The 19,484-nt window shown below is 39.4% G+C and overlaps 5 protein-coding genes and 2 pseudogenes across 8 annotated transcripts; 5 read left to right on the forward strand and 2 right to left on the reverse strand.

The window, feature by feature from the left end:
* Positions 1-3,649, forward strand: LOC111804357 (trihelix transcription factor ASIL2-like). 2 transcript variants are annotated; one of them, XM_023689124.1, is made up of 2 exons: positions 1-1,269; positions 1,632-3,314. In XM_023689124.1, the coding sequence occupies exons 1-2, from the start codon at positions 423-425 to the stop codon at positions 1,634-1,636; spliced, it is 852 nt and encodes a 283-aa protein (XP_023544892.1). In that variant the 5' UTR covers positions 1-422; the 3' UTR covers positions 1,637-3,314. The 2 variants fall into 2 exon arrangements, with proteins under 2 accessions (XP_023544892.1, XP_023544891.1); XM_023689123.1 differs by lacking the exon at positions 1,632-3,314 and adding an exon at positions 3,321-3,649 and having other exon boundaries at positions 6-1,269.
* Positions 3,650-3,988: 339 nt separating this feature from the next.
* On the reverse strand, positions 3,989-4,767 carry LOC111803661 (annotated as a pseudogene).
* Positions 4,768-5,693: 926 nt separating this feature from the next.
* Positions 5,694-6,437, forward strand: LOC111803662 (dof zinc finger protein DOF1.5-like). The gene has a single exon (XM_023688170.1). It carries the CDS (start codon positions 5,919-5,921, stop codon positions 6,435-6,437), a length of 519 nt encoding a protein of 172 aa, XP_023543938.1. The 5' UTR covers positions 5,694-5,918.
* A 2,694-nt stretch (positions 6,438-9,131) lies between these two features.
* Positions 9,132-11,540, forward strand: LOC111804098 (U-box domain-containing protein 7-like). Its single transcript, XM_023688788.1, has 2 exons — positions 9,132-9,695; positions 10,367-11,540. Exons 1-2 carry the CDS (start codon positions 9,208-9,210, stop codon positions 11,217-11,219), a joined length of 1,341 nt encoding a protein of 446 aa, XP_023544556.1. The 5' UTR covers positions 9,132-9,207; the 3' UTR covers positions 11,220-11,540.
* A 392-nt stretch (positions 11,541-11,932) lies between these two features.
* LOC111804099 lies at positions 11,933-14,392 on the forward strand. 3 transcript variants are annotated; one of them, XM_023688791.1, is made up of 5 exons: positions 11,933-12,297; positions 12,714-12,758; positions 12,864-13,023; positions 13,659-13,777; positions 13,994-14,392. In XM_023688791.1, the coding sequence occupies exons 1-5, from the start codon at positions 12,076-12,078 to the stop codon at positions 14,135-14,137; spliced, it is 690 nt and encodes a 229-aa protein (XP_023544559.1). In that variant the 5' UTR covers positions 11,933-12,075; the 3' UTR covers positions 14,138-14,392. The 3 variants fall into 3 exon arrangements, with proteins under 3 accessions (XP_023544559.1, XP_023544558.1, XP_023544557.1); XM_023688790.1 differs by having other exon boundaries at positions 11,935-12,297; positions 12,645-12,758; positions 13,659-13,759; XM_023688789.1 differs by having other exon boundaries at positions 11,939-12,297; positions 12,645-12,758.
* A 266-nt stretch (positions 14,393-14,658) lies between these two features.
* On the reverse strand, positions 14,659-15,929 carry LOC111804100 (annotated as a pseudogene).
* Positions 15,930-16,515: 586 nt separating this feature from the next.
* LOC111804101 (protein trichome birefringence-like 38) lies at positions 16,516-19,476 on the forward strand. The gene is made up of 5 exons (XM_023688792.1): positions 16,516-17,136; positions 17,258-17,429; positions 17,702-17,877; positions 17,951-18,109; positions 19,038-19,476. The coding sequence occupies exons 1-5, from the start codon at positions 16,844-16,846 to the stop codon at positions 19,327-19,329; spliced, it is 1,092 nt and encodes a 363-aa protein (XP_023544560.1). The 5' UTR covers positions 16,516-16,843; the 3' UTR covers positions 19,330-19,476.
* The last annotated feature ends 8 nt before the right edge of the window (positions 19,477-19,484 follow it).

The raw sequence follows: 19,484 nt of genomic DNA on the forward strand, positions 1-19,484 counted from the left end.
ACATGCAGTTGTTGTCAATTATTTGAATTTTTATGTTTCAATTCTCAAATATGATAAGATCAAGCCGAGCCAACCCTAGCCGAGCCGTTCTCTCACCGTCAACTTCAACCGTCATGCAACCCAAAGCCATTGCCAATGATGCTAAACGGCTCCCCCCTCTCCCGGCCCGGTGACTTCAACGGCTCGACCGTACCGTATTACTCACTCTCCCCCCGACACATTCGGCTCACGCGTCCGGCACTTCGTCGCCGACGCAACCTCTTTAACCTCTAACCCTTAACCCTTTACCCCTTAACCCTACCAACTCCCTCTCTCTTCCACCCCCGATCCCGTTCCCGATCACGATCCCGACTACCCAAATCTCAAATCACCGATCACGTGCCGTATTTTTATCTCCGTCGCCTCCGCCGCCGCCGCTCCCTATGGGCGACTTGAACGATTCCTTGACACCGTCATCGGGCCACTCCCGGCCCATGCCCGTTCGTGAAGACTGCTGGAGCGAGGAGGCTACCTCCACTCTCGTCGACGTTTGGGGCCGCCGTTTTGTCGAGCTCAACCGGGGGAATCTTCGCCAGAAAGATTGGCAAGATGTGGCTGAAGCCGTCAATGCCCTCCATGGCCACTCCAAGAAGACTCACCGTACTGACGTCCAGTGCAAAAACCGAATCGATACCATTAAGAAGAAGTACAAGATCGAGAAGGCTAGAGTATCCGCTTCCAACGGATCTGTAACCTCGTCTTGGCCCTTCTACGATCGCCTCGATGGTCTGATTGGATCCAATTTTTCTCAGAAGAAGCCATCCACCTCGATGTCTCAATCTCCGCCGATGGCTCGTCCTCTCTCCTACCGGAAAGCGCCGTCTTCGGGGACTGCAAATGCGGTTTCTGTTGCCATTCCGCAGAAGCGCCCATTGGCGGCAGTGGATGATGGGTTTTTTCGCAGGAATTATTCAGCCATGGCTGCCGCGGCTGCTGCTACAGAAGCAGAGGAGGACGAGGAAGAGGAGGAGGCGGAAGCGGAGGCGGAGGAGAGGGGAAGTGAGGATGAGGAGGGAGAAGGAGAGGGCATGAGAAGGTTGGCCAAAGCAATAGAGAGGTTTGGGAAGATGTACGAAAGAGTGGAAGCAGAGAAGTTGAGGCAGATGGTGGAATTGGAGAAGCAGAGGATGCAATTTGCAAAGGACTTGGAGGTTCAGCGTATGCAGATGTTTACGGAAACTCAAGTTCAGCTCGAGAGGATCAAGCGCGGGAAGAAATCGGGTTCCAATGGTAAGAAAAATCTCCAATTCTTTTTATTTTTGCCTTTCTTTAATTGTGGGTTCTGGGTTACTCTGTAAAATGAAGAACTCGCCATTCATTAGAGCTTTANTTTTTTTTTTTTTTTTTTTTTTTTTTTTTTTTTTTTTTTTTTTTTTTTTTTTTAAAGTGTAAATACTAATGTAATTACATTCTGTCCACCCATCAGATATGCCTTGCTCTTAACCACTACTCTTTTGTACTTCTTTAATACGTTTGATGTGAAGGATTAAAGTTACACTCGGTACTTGCTGCATCTAATACTCAATATTTAGTCCTCTTAGAATATGCATGAGGCTGATATGATCTGCACTTTTGCTTGTATACTGTCAAAGTTTGAAGTTCGTTTTGAAGGGATCTGCTGTTTGAAGCTCTTCTTGTTTCCTACGTCAAGTATTCGTGAGAAGTAACAGAGTCAACTTCTGGAGTTTTACCAACGTTGTTTCTAATTGCATTAGGATTTAACCCTTTGAAGAGACATACCCTTTAATGATGATGTCTAATAGGAATGGTCTTCTTTGAAGAGGTTATTCATTTTTGTTATTTACTTTTGCTTTTGGTTTCCCCTGATTCGCTTTGTCAAACATGTGCTAGTGGTGGACTGTTGTTGATTTGGGAAATCTATGAACTCAAGGAGAGTCTAAACTGTTTTTCTCTATGTGTCGATTCACCTCTGATCCTTCACAGAGCACTCCCCTCCGTTCCTCTCTTTATTATTCCAACTATAAACAAGTATTTGAGGAGTCTAAATAACCAATTATTACCCCAATGAGAAATTGCTACCAATTTTGTTTGTACTAGGAACTCGAAAATGGAGATCATTGAACTGCTGTCTTTCCAGTTTCCAATTTCCTTCTATAGTGTTTCTCTACTGATGAAGATTGTAGGAAACATTTGGTATCATAAGTAGCAACTTATATGCATTACTAGTGTGTATCATTAACTGATCATTCTTATTTTGATTCATTTGTTAGATCATGAGGTTTGATGCTGTAATCATTCTAATATTGGAAGCTTTTAATAGCACGTTTAGAGATGAGGGAAAACATTCTTTGTTATATACAAGAGACGAACAGATTCAGGGAAAGTCTGTACGGTTAATTTCGGATCTTTATAAAATCTTGGTTACGAGAAATAGCTTATGGGATATAGATTCACATGGAGGGCAGGTATATGGTTTTGATCCCCCACCCAAACCAAAGCCATTAATCACCAAGGACTTTCAGTGTTCCATTAGTCTCCTTTAAGCTTATGCCCCCTCTCCCTTTTGATGTTGTCTTTGCCTCCTTTTGCTGCTTGCATATTGTTCTTTGCTTGAATATAGAATTGGCATGCTTGATGAATAGTTGGCCTTTTTGGAATGCATTACTTTTGGAGACTTTTCTTTTTTTTTTTTTTTTTTTTTTTTTTTTTTCTTTTTGTCAACTTATGTTTGGTCTAATAACTATGAATTCTGCCAAATATGCTCCAAGTTTTATTCCTGTCTAAAGTTGTAAGATAAAAGGATATCAAAGTTCTCTCTCTGTGCTGTCTGTCCTGGAAGAATTCGTAAAACTATCCAATCAGATTGTTTAGAATATAAACCACTCGGGGATCAACAATGTAACAGCCAAAGCCCACCGCTAGCAGATATTGTTCTTTTTGGGCTTACTCTTTTAAGCTTCTCTTCAAAGTTTTTAAAACGCGTCTGCTAGAGATAGGTTTACCCACTCTTATAAAGCCCAAAGAGGATAATATCTGATAGCGGTGGGCTTGGGCTGTTATAGACAGACTTGAACAAGTTTTTCAAAACTTGTCCGGTAGGATGCCTCAAACTCAGCTGTTTGATAAACTGTAGTAGTGCATTGTATTGGGAGATGGTCATGAGAAGCAGCAAGGTGAAGTAAGAATGGTTTAAAATGTCTCAGATTGCTAGTTCCTTTTGCATGTTTATTGTTAACATTTGTGGTGTGTATGGAATTCTTACTTTGGCATAAGATGTTATTTGTTTCTCATTTGCGTACATGTTGGTTGCAATTTTGCAGACATCTATGGTTAGTGACATATGGCAGTGTTGGAACGTTGTATGGAAGCATTCAACTTTTGTCTGTGTCCTTCCCCGAGTACATATTATTGCAGCCAGCTGATATATGGGTATAAGTGAACCGCTAAAGCAGATTGTTAGAGCTATCTTAATATTCTTACAGTGTTCTTAGCTCGTCTTTTTCTTCTTTTTTGATTGAATAGAAAAGGAACCTGAATTCGGGAGCAGGCTGGACCTGTATTTAGTCCCCAATGTATTCAAGTTAGCTGTAATATTGTCAGATTTTTCTTATAAAATTTTAAATGCCATTGTAGTTACTAATATATTGTTTTATCCTGTTGCTTTAAAATTTAAATTAATAGTTTTTTAAGATCAATTTTGAATTCATAGATTAGCTTAGCTGGAAAATTCATGGCCCAACCTCATCGTCTTCACCCCGTAGAAACTACGAGATCACCTCGAAGACGTCTTTGATATCCAGGATCATGGATCGAAGAATAATCCAGGTTTTTGCTCGAGGCCTTATTTCTTGTCTGCCTTGAACTACTGCACTTGCACATCTATTTATTTTACGAGGCCTTATTTCTTGTCTGCCTTGAACTACTGCACTTGCACATCTATTTATTTTACTCGTACTCGTGCGGAATAGAAATGTGTTAAATTACAAATTTAGTTCGGAAAATTTTTATAAATTTGTAAGACTACAAGCCTAATCTTCTTCTTCTTGTACACAAATTTTCTCGCCTTCGCCTGGCACTCCAACTCCCGTAGGCACGTTCGAATAGCTCCATTTCCAAAAGGGTTGGTATCCGGCGACCCCCTGTGCTCCTCGTAGGCGGCCGATCGGGGCGTCCAGGTTGCCCCAAGCATGTTTCAAGGGGAAAGGGCAGAGGGCAGAGGGCAGGTGGGTCGGGTTGTCCAAAAAAGACACACCCATGTGAGTGAACCCTTGTTTTTCCGAACTGGTCCAGTTATCGAAGAAAATCAAGTACATGGTTACAGCTACAGTGGGATAACGATACTGGGCGTGTTCGGTTTTTAAGATATGGCCCGAAAGTGTTCCAATCACGCCGCTTTGGGACTCGTGGCGGCTCAAAGGAACGGCGGCTGCAGCTGTTGTTGCTGATCGGCGGTGGGCGACCGAGATGACGAGCCGTCACAGCTTGGCCTGTCGCCTAACATGATAATGATGGAAGAATTTTGCAAAATGCTTTAGCCCATTCACATATTTGGGCCGACGCTTATGGCCCAGCCCGTTTCTTGGCAGCACGATGGCATAAAGGACAACGTTAAAACCAAGAGAAGAAAACCAAATACAAGATGATCATATGAGACACTACCCATAGCCTCTCGACCCTGCCACAACATAAGCTTGAAGGCCTGCAAGAGTAGCATTGACTCAGATGACCGAACCACATACCAAAATGTTAGCCTCGTGTAATTTGTGCATCCACACCCAACGTTACTAAATCACGGAGGTTCTACCTATTATAACTTTTAAACATTCTAAATCTAAATAGATACAAGCTAAAAAGTTCAGAATTAAACTTATAACATATGCGTTAAGACGTCAAATCTAATGCAAGTAAAAGAGAAAGCACTCGAGATAAAGGATGCCTTTTTTTTTCATCTAATGTGGCTTCCTTTTTCCTTCCCAAAAAGGAGAAGTAAAAGGAAAAGGAAAAGGAAAAAGAAAGTGCATCTTTTTTCCATCAAAAGAAAGGAAGATATTAGATATATAGAATTAAAAAGTGTTGTTAAATAAAGCAATAAATAAAAAAAGGTAGCTTTCTTATGTTTATCATATAATTTGAATTTGCAATAAGAAGGATAGTGTGTACACTTGTCCATAACTCAAATTTCAAAACTTTAATACCCACAAAAAAAAGTCGATCATCTCCACCATAAAATGAGGCTTTTTGGAAGACCCACATCAACAAACAAATCAAAAGCTTCAAAAGCTCTTACCTTTAAGTATCAATGCAACTTTTTCACTATAAAAAAATTTCAAAAAGTCGAGTCCTTTAAAGATGAACACGAAAGAAAAAACCCGCACAGAATCATGCGAAACTTAAACAAGAAGAGAAGAAGGAGACCAGATGCAGTATTTATTCCTAAACTTGTGAATATAATCTTAAATTTCCATATATACAATAACCTTTCAATCTCTTTAAGTTTCTACCAAAAGCACCCTACTTTTTTTTTATACTTTTTTTAAAAAAGAAATTTGAATAAAAATTTCCCACGTCTTTTTCCTTTTTCTCCTTTTTTTCTCTTTCTCTTTATTGATAGAGAATCTGATGATGACATGAAGCAAATGATGTATGTATATATATATATATAAAAGAGAGAAAGAAAAAGGGGATGATACCCAGTCTTTCACTCTTTCCCACCATAATAGCTATCAATTTGACTAATTGCCGTCTGTTTTGTCTCATCGATTCTCATGTTTTACTGCTTTGTATTATGAACTTTTACTTCCACACACACATATATATATATACCCATTTCCCTATGTGTCCTCTCTGCACACCACTTCCCCAAAAAAGAATAAATTAGGAACAATCCTCTTCTTTTTCTCCCTCTCTCTGTTTTACATATGGCTCAGGTTCATGGTAGCGCCACGGCTGGAATTAAGCTTTTTGGCACTATCATTCCTTTGCAGACCAGAAAAGTCAAGGATCAACCGGAGAAAGGCGGCGGCGGCGGCGGTGAAGGTGATCAAACAGAGATGAAGAGGCCTGAAAAGATTATTCCATGTCCGAGATGTAAGAGCATGGACACCAAATTCTGTTACTTTAACAATTACAATGTTAATCAGCCCAGACATTTCTGTAAGGGTTGTCAAAGGTACTGGACTGCTGGTGGGGCGCTCCGGAATGTCCCCATCGGAGCTGGACGACGGAGAGCCAAGCCGCCGCCCAATTGCCGGACGCTTTCCGGCGAGCTGCCCGATGATTATGGGCAACTTTACGATGCTGCTTCTGGGATTATTCATCAGCTTGAATTGGACGCGGTGGAGGGGTGGCATCTGGCGGTGGCGGAACAGGATTTTACCCAAGTTTTTCCTCTCAAACGCAAGAAGATTATCGGNCTTTTTTTTTTTTTTTTTTTCTAATGCTTCGATGATTTTATGTGGAAATTAGATATACAGATTTAGGTATTTGACATGTGATTATGTAAATATTTATCTGTGGCTGAGGATGATGATCCTATGATTCATATTGCCGGATGGGCGGTGTGGGATTGAAACCAAGAGGATTAGTTTCAAAGTTTCAAGCTTTGTCAACTCAGCAACGCAAATTAATGATAAGTTAAACAATATTGCTATGTAACAGGACAGTACAACATTTGCAATGTTTTGTAATAGGGTCGTTTTTAGGCTTTCTCTTGTGACCTTCTTCCATTTTTAAGATAAACGTGTTAGAGATTTCTACACTCTTAATATGAGATCTCATAATTCATCATATTCAGGACTAAGCATCCTCGCAAACACTCGTTTTCTCTCTAGTGTTTTCGTTAGCACTCGTTTCTCTCTTCAATTGAGGTAGAATTTTACAATCCACCTCCTTTAGGACTAACTTTCTCGCTGCACACTACCTAGTGTCCACTCTTTTCGGGCCTAATGTCCTCACCGGCACATTAAAACTTTTCTATATAGCGTGGGATGCACGGGGAGGAAATTTTGTGCTCCTTTTTACACACACGTAGAGAGTGAGGATTGGCTCCCCATCATTTGGGGTGGGTCAGAAAATGATAGCTCAGTCCAAACGAGAAGAGGTGAAACAAAAGGAGAAGCCCAGCCTCGTGGAAAGAGAAGCCCATGAAGGTGAGCGGGTTGGGTTGACGAACAGGGCTTTGTGATGCCATTGCAGCCGTGGGGGAGAGCTTGTGTTTTGTTGGAGGGATTTGATTGCTTGTGTTCTTTGGCGAATCAAAAGCTTCAACCAACTTCATATGCATATTTGAAACCAATATAGCTAAACTTTCCTTAAACTGCTACGAACACCAGGCAAAGATTGGGCTGTAATTTCTGAAGCCCATGTGTTACACATAGTGGATTTTGGTTTCCCTTTTTCTTTTATCGTCTTTGAGTATTCAAAAAAGTGAGACAAAAGAACACAATCATGAGTCAACACAAAAACCCATTTCAAAGAAAGTTCATCCAATTCCAAAGTCCACAACTTTTCCGGGGTTGGGTCAATTTCGGCCCTCCTTCTCCTGCCCTCCCTTTCCCTGTATTATGCTCTGTTTCCCATTTTCAAAATTTCCATGCTTCCCTTCTTTCTTACAACGTCGTGCAATTAGCCTAATAATGGTTTTGAATTTGAATGGCGAAGTCAAAGTGGCAAAGCTTAGAGAGAAGAAGTTGTTCTTGTGATGATGGGTTTTCGTGGAAAATTAGGATTCTTATGACTTCCCCATCCCAAGTCTGAAGCCTTTTTACGACTCTCTGTTTCTTTTCTTTTCTTTTGACAGTCTTTACACAGAGACAGAGCAAAACAGAGGAAGTAAAACATTTATATCATCACAAGAAAAAATTGCAGCCCTTTTAATAGGTTGGTTGTGGCTATGGCACACCTCATAAAACCACCATATTGCACTTTTCGCCCCTCCTATTTCAAAACCATCACTTATTTAAAGATAAACTTTCCCACTGTAATGATTAATTATTTGATCAAAACCAAACAATCTAATCCATACTTTTATATTATTATCTGTTTTGGTCGTTATGAACACGGGTTTGTTAGGGACAAGTTTACACGCTTTCGTTTCCTTTTCCAATCAACATGAGATCTCATAATACACCCTCTTAGAAATCCCACACCAACCGGAGAAGAGAACAAAACATTCCCTATGAACAATCCTAACCGTAGGCTCGAACTATTAAAAATTTATTCAAGAAGACAGTGGACATCTGATGTGGGGATAGGCATTGCAAATTGGAAGAAGAAGTGTGCATTTCTCTCTCACTCTCTATATATAAATATGTATTGGAAGTCCACCCACATTTTATACCAAACATTTTAGAGTGGTCAAAATTGGTGATTAAAAAAGAATCCAACAAAATCTTCCCACTCAAATTACATATTAGTGTGCCCTAATATCTATATAATCCAAGATTTTTAACTTTTTGGTAAGATTTTATCATAAAAACACAATAATCTCAACAGAAAAAAGAAAGAAAAAAAAAACCCAGAATTTTGGTTATTTAAAGTTGTAGCAATGAGTTGACTTATTTCAGACAGAACAAAGGAGACGTCAAATGCATTTAATGAGCAAATAAGGAATCTGGAAGTTAAATAACACAATCTCTGTCTTCGTAGACTTCTGGGGATGAATTTTGTTCCCTTTTTTTGGTGTTCTTTTACCGACAAAATCTTTTAACAAAAACAAATGAAATCTACACTTAATCACAATGAGTATTATTGACAGATCTGGATGCCTCCATTATTACACTAATTCTTCCAGGAAGCAATTTTTATTGAATCACGTCTGATGCATAGCCCACACAATAATTAAGTACATGTTTAAATAAGATTATTGTCTAAATGTACATGATTCATGAACCAAGATAGGAAATTAATGAAACAAATTAGTGTAAGGTTTTGAATGATTATATAATTAGGTGATCTAATTAATAATAATAATAAACAGAGCATGTGTTGTATTAAGACTTAAGGGCGGTGTCCTTCGTACGTTATTTCTTTTTTATTTTATTTAATTTAATCGAATCGTTTGTGTTTTAAAATTTAAATACTTGATCGTTGAGGAGGCATGGGATGATATTGCTATTGGGTTTGGGGGTGCCTGTGTCTTCATCTCTCTCTCCGTCTCTCTCTCTCTCTCTCTCATAATTCATTAAACCCCCATTCCTATCTCTCACCATGAATCCAAGTTCTTCTTCTTCTTCTTCTTCTTCTTCTGCTCAAACACCCATTTGGGTATATTCATACGTGAAGCTCCGATTCTTCAATCGAATCCGGAGGTTCCTTCGTTCCAAAACGCCCAAAAAGCCGTATGTCTCTCCCACGGAATCCATCGCTATTTCACCCAATATTACACCAACCAGTAATGAAGCTATACACGTAGCAGAACCTGATTGCGACTGTACCGGTGGAATTGGTGGTGGCGCGGATGAATTCGCGGTGGCGTTGAGGAGGACAGTGAAGAAGCTTCACTTTGGGAGCTGGGAAGAGAAGGAGATAGCAGCCAAGGTGATTGTGAATATGGCTAAAGAGGACGTGAAGGTGAAAAAGTTAATGGTGGAGCTCCGGGTTGTACCGGCCTTGGTTTCGATGGTGACGTCCGACGCCGTGGGGCGACCGGAAGTGGCTGTGGAAGCGTTGCTTGAGCTTGCCAAAGGAAGCTTCGAGTAAGTTATACTTTAAAATCATTCAAAATTTTGTGTTCTCTGTTTTACGTGCATCGATCCATGTTTTTGTTCTCTTAGCTAAAAAAGAAAAAAAAAAACTTCCCCTAATGGTAAATAGAAGTCATTTGATGGGAAATTTCTTCTCATTTGAGAGTTTCCATCAATGATCATCTCAATTTTTAAAGGCTCAGATTAGCTTCACCTTCAGATGGTATCAAAATAAAAGAGAGAGTGGAACAGTTAAGGCAGACAGAACCCAAATTCAAATTAAAAATAGAAACTTTACAGAAAGATGTGCAGTAGTTTGGATGTCCTCGATAACCCAAAATTTGAAAAAGGGTATACATAAATAACCAAAAGCTGTAAGGTATTAATTAAGAGAGAGAAAGAGGAAAAATATTAAGCATATTGGGTCAACTCTATATTCTGGCAAGATAGGCATGTGGTTAGTGCAGTGAAGTTTTGGATCTGTCCTAATTGAAATTATAAATCAAATGTTTAGTTGGGCATCATACTAATAGAAAAGATGTCTACTTTAAGGTTATGCCTACTGGGTTTGAGGTTTGGTTTTTCATCTGCCTCTAAAGTTTTGAACCGTTCTGGCCAAAACCAGCATTTGCCATGTGGCTCGACTCTGACTTGGACTTACTTTTCTCTGTACCATTCTTTAGGAACAAGGCCCTCATGGTGGAAGCAGGAATCTTACACAAACTTCCAAGTAACATCCAAGCCATGGATGAATCAGCAAAACATGATTTTGCAAGATTGCTGCTGTCACTGTCGTCTCTGATCAATTCCCATTTCACAATTGCCTTACAGGCGAATGAAAGTGTTATCCCATTCCTTTTGGGGATTCTAGAATTAACCTCAAATTTCGAGACCCAAAGATGCTGCCTTGAAACTCTGTATAACATCTCCACAGTGCTCGAGAATGTAGGGCCTCTGGTCTCAAATGGTGTGGTGCAAACCCTCTTGAAAATGTCCTCATCCAAAGGCCTTTCGGATAGAGCCCTCGCAGCATTGGGGAACTTGGTGGTGACTTCACAGGGAAAAAGGGCAATGGAGAGCAGCCCAATGGTCCCGGATAGTCTGATAGAGATTATGACATGGGAGGACAAACCAAAATCTATTGAGTTATCCGCTTATATCTTAATGATATTGGCACATCAGAGCTCAGAACAGAGAGAGAAGATGGCGAAATCTGGGATTGTTGCAGTGCTTCTTGAAGTGGGATTACTAGGTAGTCCACTGGCTCAAAAGAGGGCTCTAAAGCTATTACAATGGTTTAAGAATGAGAAGCAAGCAAAAATGTATCCACATTCTGGGCCACAGACAGGAAGAATAGTGATCGGGTCGCCTGTAAATCAAAGAGAAGTTCAGGAAGGGAGAAAAATGATGAAGAATTTGGTGAAACAGAGCTTGTATAAGAATCTGGAGTTGATTACTGGGCGAGCCAGTGCGGGAGATTCAGCAAAGCTGAAGAACTTGGTGATTAGCACCAGTTCCAAGAGTTTACCTTTCTGATCTTAATTTCTGTGCTCCATATTTTTTTCCAACGGATGCACGAAAATATTCTTCAGCAACGACCCTAAGATAGCAGAAGATGATCAGACTTAGAAGAAAGCAAGAAGAGAATTTGCAGCAAGGGTCCTTATTTTTGTTGTACAGCTTTGATCATGTGGAAAAATAAAAGAAGAAGACCCCTAAGAATTTTTTTGTTCAATTATTCTTTGTAAGAAAAGAAAACCTAAGAAGACCTTCTTGTAATCAAATTTGATCTTTTTAGAACGTAGGTAATCTTTAGGGTGTTTTGTAAAATTTACCTTAAAGAAAAACTAAGCTAAAGAAAGTATTACAAATTATAAGTTAGACTAGAGTAATTTGAGGCCAAGTCAAATTTTTGTTCTGCAGATGGTTTGCCTTGCTAGAGAATTACTAATCCTATGAACTGTGTAAACTTTTTAGTTTGTCAAATTATGAAAATATGTTATAATCACTCAAGGTTCAATATCTTGTTCAATCGAATAATTTAAATACAAATGTTACACAAATATGAACTCAGCTTAGTAAATGAGACATTGTTTATCTCTTTCAAGGATATTTGTTGAACTCTCTCTATACATAATACAAATTCAAATATTCCTAATTTCAAAATTCATAAACCAAAACTTATTAAAAACCAAACATGCCCTAATTAAAGAGTGTTGTACATTATGATCTTATCAATATGGTCCTAGCACAGAAACATTTTGTATTTGCCGTTATTAATTGCCAATCATCCCGTCAAAAAATTTCAATGTTTAGAGAAGATAAATTGATTGACGAACAAACAAGAAGAGAAAATATTGAAAAGTACAAGTAATTAAAGAGTGTACTGTAAATGTTTCAGGAGTCTCTTTTCAGGGGCCCCTCTCTTCTCAGAACTATTTTTGGACACCGTCCCTTCCTCCTCCTTTTTGGACTCTGCCAAAGCTCTCTCTCCCACCATTTTCTCTCTCATCCTTATAAGAATATGAAATTAAAATTTATGAATCGGGAACTCTACCATCTTCAGGCTTTTACTTCTAACTTCACTTTTGCAATTCAACTTCTTTGCACTCAGGTTCATGGGTTTCTCCTTCTTCCTCTATTTGCTTTCGTTTGGAATTTGCATATTGGTAGACAATGAAGTCGAAAAGGGTTTTTTTTTTCTTTTTTTTTTTTCTATTTGAATTTTAGCTATCATTTTTACGTGGCGGATCATCTTGGTTTTGGAACGATTTTATTCTTTTGAGTGTTGTCCTACTGCCATTTGTTGTTTTTCTAGAGAATGGGGAGACAGAGTTGGTATTCCAGAATCCAGAAGATTGCTTTGGATTTTATTTTGTTGTCTGCTGTAGTTTTCTGTTCTGCCCCGTAGTTTAAACCTTTTAATCACTTCCAAGTTTTATTTCGAATTTTGGCCTTCAGTTTTCTTTTCTTCATCTGAACATGGGGCAAAACTCTAATGGCTTGGAATGGTTTATGAATGTCTTCAAGAAAATGGAGGACAGATGCTTGGAGATGTGTGATGTCTTGGAGAAGGTAAAACTATTAATGTCTTGTTCATACAGTTTCACTATTCCCCAAATCTTTGGCTAGTACTCGCGCTCTTAAAAATTGTTAACTCAACTTCACATTCTTAAGCAGGAAGTCTTGAAATATGTAGAAGGCCAGCTAAATTCGGTTGATATTAACGAAGATCACTTCCAACAGCCACGTTTGGATGTTGGAGAAGATCAGTCTCCTGAGAAGGCGTATTGTGCAAATCAAAATGCATCTTCCTCGGTCGCTTTTGGGAATGTTCCAGGTGATTCTGATTGAAATTTGTGAAGTGGGTTTTGCTCTTGGTTTTCTGCATCGGCAGTTTGGTTAAAGCTTTTTCCTTATTTTGGCTCTTTTTTGTGGTTCACAAAACCCTATCCCACTAATAGCATTATTCTTATTTAAAAGGATATTACATTGCAAAAAAAGAAAAAAGAATCCAAATCCTTAAAAGGATGGGAGATGTGGATGTTTGTCAGTTTCATTTGGGCTCAAGTAGCAACAACCACACCGTCTAATTCTTTTGCAATTAGAATCTGACATTTTCAGTGAAAAGATGCAATTATTGTGGAGAGTTTTCTCTCCTGGAACGGACAGATGTAGACAATCGTGTAGGTTCTAATTCAATAACATATGCAATCATATTATCTACTTTCTTAAGTAGTGAAAATTTTACATACCAGATTAGACAATCTTTGGATTTCTCGAAAAAATCAGGATTTCAGATGCTTCTATGATAATATTTAATTCTTGGTTGTCGTTTCCTGTAAAGAAAAGCAGATACAGGTACAGATGTAAAAACCTGCAAATGGACATCCATCAGCTTTGGAAAAGGAAAAAGAGCAATAATATGTGCTTTTGTTGTTACATCGTTCATGTAATTGAATCTTACTTTTACAGGGGAGCATCTTGTCAAGACAGAAGATGGAAAAACAATTCAAGCATCTAAAAAACAGAATCATCTCATTATTGAACCAAACCATTTCTCAGCTAACCAAAAAGTATGTGGAGCTCACGAGGTATTATCATTACCATCTAAGTATGCATGCAAATAACAAAATTTCTGAAATTTCCTGGTGCTTGGAATTAACACATGGTATTCCAGAATGAAACTGTTTCTGCCAAATTAGAAATCAAACTATTTGTTTATAGACCTTAAAGAACGCTTAAATTTATGCTCTCTACTGGGGCATGGAACCAACTTATTTTTCTTGGCCTCTTTGACATTCTTTCAGATTGAAAACAAGAATGCTAAAGCAAATATATCATGGCCATCAAGGAAGCAGAGCCAAAAACCAAATGCAATTACCGATGAAATACTAAAGTGTTCTCCATCCACCATACAAAATGATGAATTCCCCGACTGGGAGATTGTTTAGATCTATGGAATAAATGGCATCAGTAAGCTAATTTTAGTATTGCCTTCCTTCTACAAGCAGAGGAAGTGAACACAAGGCAACTAAATTCATGTGATGCTCCCAATAATAATCCCACAAGGATTTATCCTGTAATGCTATGCTAGTCATTTTGTAGCTTTCAGTGTTTTTCAATTTTCTCTGCCTACTAGTAATCTCAAGATTATAGGGGATGTAGTTTTCTTCTATTATCAAAAAGAAAATAATTAAATTCTATAACCCAGCATGAAAAGGAACTTCTAACTTCTAGGTCTTTTCTATCAGAGCCACACAACTGGCCTTCCATGTACCTAATGAATACCACTGCAACCATCCTTTTCTTTCCCTACAATGTCTTCGGCCTTGTCAGACAGCACAATGGTTAACATTCTCAACGTCAAAATGTCAATAACAATAATGTTCTAACACGTAAAACTGCAGAGTAGCTCAAGCAAAAACTATATTAGAGAGAAACTGATATTAATTCAGATTTCACACCAAGAAAATGAATGACAAGAAGGCATAATATTAGATTAGTAGCAACAAACCTCAGGTTTCAGAAGATATACATATTTCAGCTCAGGGGAAATTTTCAAATGAACAATGCGAAAGCATCAATCACATAAGCTAGTCCGGTCCAGTCATTTCAATTTAACATTGATAATTAACAGCCTTTCAAATGAACCAATGACAGAGCATCATATAATATAATGAGCTATCTTGACCAGTCATTCGAGGAGTGAATTATACAACATTGCCTAATTTACCTAGAAATGGTTTAAGCGAGAAATACTTAAGCACCCTTTCCACTGCTTGGGTTGGATTTCGTGCAGAGGACCTTCCTACCCTTGGCACGTCTGCACTTTAGGACAGCTCTACCATTGGTGGTTCGCATTCGTCTGCGAAAACCATGAGTCCGAGCTAAGGATTTACGTGATCTGTTTCGTTTAGTCCGACATAGTGCAGCCTTGCCAGCCCTCACCACTAAGCTCCGACGCTTCCCTTGCCGACCCCAATCTTAGAGCTCCAATCCAAACCCAAAGATAAGCCTGCAAATGTGTACATTCCCATAAAATAAATATTACAAAATCTTGATGGATAGAACTGGGTATCGTAAGAGAAGCTCGGCAATGTTGCAGTAGAGGGTGCATATTCTTTTATATTCCCCTCAACATGTGAAACACAATGGATTATTAGTAATATAAAAAATGGAGATATGCAGCCACCAGCAAATTTTTCACTAACAATTCGATTACTGGAAATCGCGAAAAGAAAAATAAGAGAGTAGTCATAACAAATCAAATGCAAGCAGAAATCGACCACCGACAATTATGCCATTGACCAACCGAGAAATTATTAAATCAAACGAGCTTGAATGTATAGAATTCGAAATGCAAGGGCCTAGAAAGTGATAAACGCACACGACAGCAAATAAATACTTCAGTGAACTGCTGTAGACTCCATCACATTGGCAAATGAGCAAGCAATAATGGGAAATCATAAAGTTACTCGAATGATACAGAAATTTGAGAGTATAAATTCCTCACCTGCAAAAGGTGAAGAGCACGAAATGGAGGAAGATGTAAGAAATGAAGAATGGAGCAGTCCAGAACGGGCGGCAGTGTAGTTGGCGGTATTAAGAGATACGGAGCAGCAACCTGTAGAAGCGGCGGAGAATACAAGAGAAGCTGAGGGAACGCGTACGGGCATGCCTCCGTTGGATACTCATGGGGACGCTAACGCTGATATGGCTGCCATTGTTAGACTGTTAGTTCCCTCCTTTCAGCTAATCTTGGAAGATGGAGCCTTATCCAGATATGGTTGAACTTAATCGGGTCGGGTTGCTAGATCCAGGAATCTCTTTATAAGGGCCAGCGTCCGAACAAGCCCAATTCAAGATATGGACTCTTGGAAGCCCATCATTCGTTTGCCTCTTTCTAGCGTATGTCTACAGGTTCTACGATCTAATTTTTCGTTCCCTTCTACTGATATCGTCCGCTTTAACTCGTTACGTATCGTTAGCCTCACTGTTGGCCTACTTGGGAGAGATTTCTACACCTTTATAAGAAATATTTCATTCCACTGTTCAACCGGGATTTCTGCCTCTTTCGTGTGTGTGAAATAGAAGTAACATTTATTCAGGTAACCACAAATATTCAACAATTATTCACGTAACCACAAATGTGACGAAGACTTTATGAAGTAGAGATAAAAAGTTGAACCCCTTTCCTAAATTCAACTATAATAATTTAATAGAACAATAATACAAAAATCATCATTAATGTAGAAACTGATTCACAAACTTNAAAAAAAAAAAAAAAAAAAAAAAAAAAAAAAAAAAAAAAAAAAAAAAAAAAAAAAAAAAAAAAAAAAAGCAAAATAATTCATGAGCTTGTCAATTGCTTATGACCTGAGCAGTTGTGTGTGTTTTTTTGTGGAAGGTTGATTTGGTTGCAGCGTGCTGGTTAGTACATCAAGGGCCAGCAATCTGTTGTACTTCCCTTAATCAATCCAGCCAACATAATTCAATTCCCAGCTCATGGCATAAAATTTTTAAGGATTAAAATAATAATCAGGGAAGGTCCTCTCTGCTGGTTCTCTCGTTTGTCTCTCTATATACACCCACTTGCTTCTGTCTATTTGTATTCCCCAAGGCTCTCCCTTCTTTTCAGTCAGAGCCCAAAATCTGGGATGGGTCTTCCATTCAGAGCTCTGGCCCTCCTACTTTTACAACTTCTGTTTCTCTTTTCACTACAAACTGCAAGAGCTGAGGATCTATACAACATAAGCAATGTGGGAAGTAGGAAGCAGGAGAGGGCGTGCAATTTGTTTCAAGGAAGATGGGTTTTTGATCCTTCTTTACCTCTTTATGAATCTTCAAGCTGTCCCTTCATAGACCCTGAGTTTAACTGCCAAAAGTATGGCAGACCAGATCTATCCTACCTCAACTACATTTGGAAACCAGACTTGTGTGATCTTCCAAGGTATTACTTTTCTCATTCCTTTTTCTTCCATTTTAGACATTCCTGCTTTCCTTCACTATGCGCCATTGTTATGCAAATCTCAAGCTTTCTTCTCTGAGAAAGTGTGTTCATTTCTTTGAAGGTTTGACGGGTTGGAGCTTCTGAGGCGGTGGAGAGGGAAAAAGATAATGTTTGTAGGCGACTCACTGAGTCTCAACATGTGGCAGTCCTTAACATGTATGATTCTAGCGTCGGCGCCAAAAGCCAAAACCTCCATAGTCAGGCGGGACTCACTCTCTACTGTGATCTTCCAGGCGAGTTCTTTCCCCTTTTTCTTTTTCTCAAATTTCCTGATTCAAAATCTCCCGCTTCACAGTCTACTAATTGTGTGCTGCCTTTGTTCACTTTTTCAAAAGCTGTTTTTTGGGGTATGCTGTGCTTGGTATCCTGAAAAAGAACAAAACAGATAATATAAGAAAACCATAAGCGTAATAATAAACTAATAAACGCCAATAATAACTTTCTATGTTCTATAATTAATAATATACAAAACCAATGAAGAAGAGGAATGATATGGTGTGTGCAGGACTATGGAGTAAGCGTGCTTCTTCACAGAACGCCCTACCTTGTTGACGTAGTCAAAGAGAGGGTTGGAAGAGTACTAAAGCTTGATTCCATTGAAGGAGGCAGTGTGTGGAAGGGAATGGATGTGCTCATATTCAACTCCTGGCATTGGTGGACGCACACTGGGAGATCCCAGCCGTATGATCAATCTCTTTTTTCATGATCATGTTGATATGGTAAAAATCTGACGGTTGTGAGTGTTGTGGATCAGGTGGGATTATGTGCAAGTAGGAAATACAGTAAAGAAAGATATGAACCGTCTAGAGGCATTCTATCAAGGGTTGACCACCTGGGCAAGATGGGTGGAAATGAACGTTGATCCCAGTAAAACCAGTGTCATTTTCCAGGGAATCTCCCCCACCCATTATGAGTAAGTAACAATCAGCGGCTGTGATTCCTTCTTCTATCAAATTAATTTCTTAATGCTTTCCAGCATTTTGGCAAGCTCTGAACATGTACAGATATTTCTGTCCATGGAGAAGGCATCATTGCCACGTATCCATGTCGGATAGTGTGTGTGACATTCATAATTGTGATGTCCCATGTTGGTTGGGGAGAAGAGCAAAAACACCCTTTATAAGCGTGTGGAAACCTTCTCTAAGAGATGCGTTTTAAAGCCTTGAGGGAAAGCCCAAAAAGGAAAGCTAAAATAGGACAATATCTGCTAGCGGTGATCTAGGATGTTACAAATGGTATCAGAGCCAGACACTGGATGACATGCCAGCTTTCTCACCCTTCTCCGAAGGGGGTAGACATGAGGCAGTGTGCCAATAAGGACGCTGGCCCCAAAAGGGGTGGATTTGGTGGGGGTCCCACATCAATTAGAGAAAGTAACAAGTATCAGCGAGGACGCTGGGCCTCGAAGGGGGGTGTGGATTGTGATGTCCCACCTTGGTTGGGGAGGTGAACAAAAACACCCTTTATAAGGGTGTGAAAGCCTTCCCCTAGGAAACGCGTTTTAAAGCCTTGAGGGGAACCCGAAAGGGAAAGTCCAAAAAAAAACAATATCTGCTAGCGGTGGTCTGGGCCGTTACAATAATCGATAAAACCTTATCATGAAATTCAGAGTATATATATTTGCTATTGTGATCTCATAGGTAGTAGGTAGCAATAAATTTCGTCAAACTGGGTAGAGCAGTTCAAGGACAAAAAACTTATTTTAATCGACTTTTCATCTGCCGACGAAGAACAAGTTGTGTAGCCATTTAATGCAATACTATTGGGCAGTAATTTTCAGACCAGAAAACTAGATTTAGAGCTCAGAGTTTAAGAATATTACTTTGTTTCTACGTTACCAGGGGAAAGGATTGGAACCAACCAAGGAGGAGTTGCAATGGAGAAAGCGTACCTCTCTCGGGGTCACTGTATCCAGCAGGGACGCCACCCGCCGCAGAAATTGTGAAGAGAGTGCTGAGTAGAATGAGAACCCCAGTTTACTTGCTAGACATCACAACGTTGTCGCAACTGCGGAAAGATTCACATCCCTCTATTTACAGCGGCGAGCACGCAGGAACAGATTGCAGCCACTGGTGCCTTCCCGGTTTGCCCGACACTTGGAACCAGCTTCTCTATGCAGCTTTCACCATGTGAAGGTCGATCAAGTTCTTTTCGTCTCTACAATTCCTCAAAGGGAGTGTTAGCAGATAGAACCTCCTTCATTTCATTAACCACCTTAACGGCAATTCAAAGCAAGAAATGTAATGGCAACAAAGCAATTGTATAAAGTCATTGATGATTTTTAGTTG

This window comes from Cucurbita pepo, chromosome LG10, assembly GCF_002806865.2.
Source record: "Cucurbita pepo subsp. pepo cultivar mu-cu-16 chromosome LG10, ASM280686v2, whole genome shotgun sequence".
NCBI lineage: Eukaryota > Viridiplantae > Streptophyta > Magnoliopsida > Cucurbitales > Cucurbitaceae > Cucurbita > Cucurbita pepo.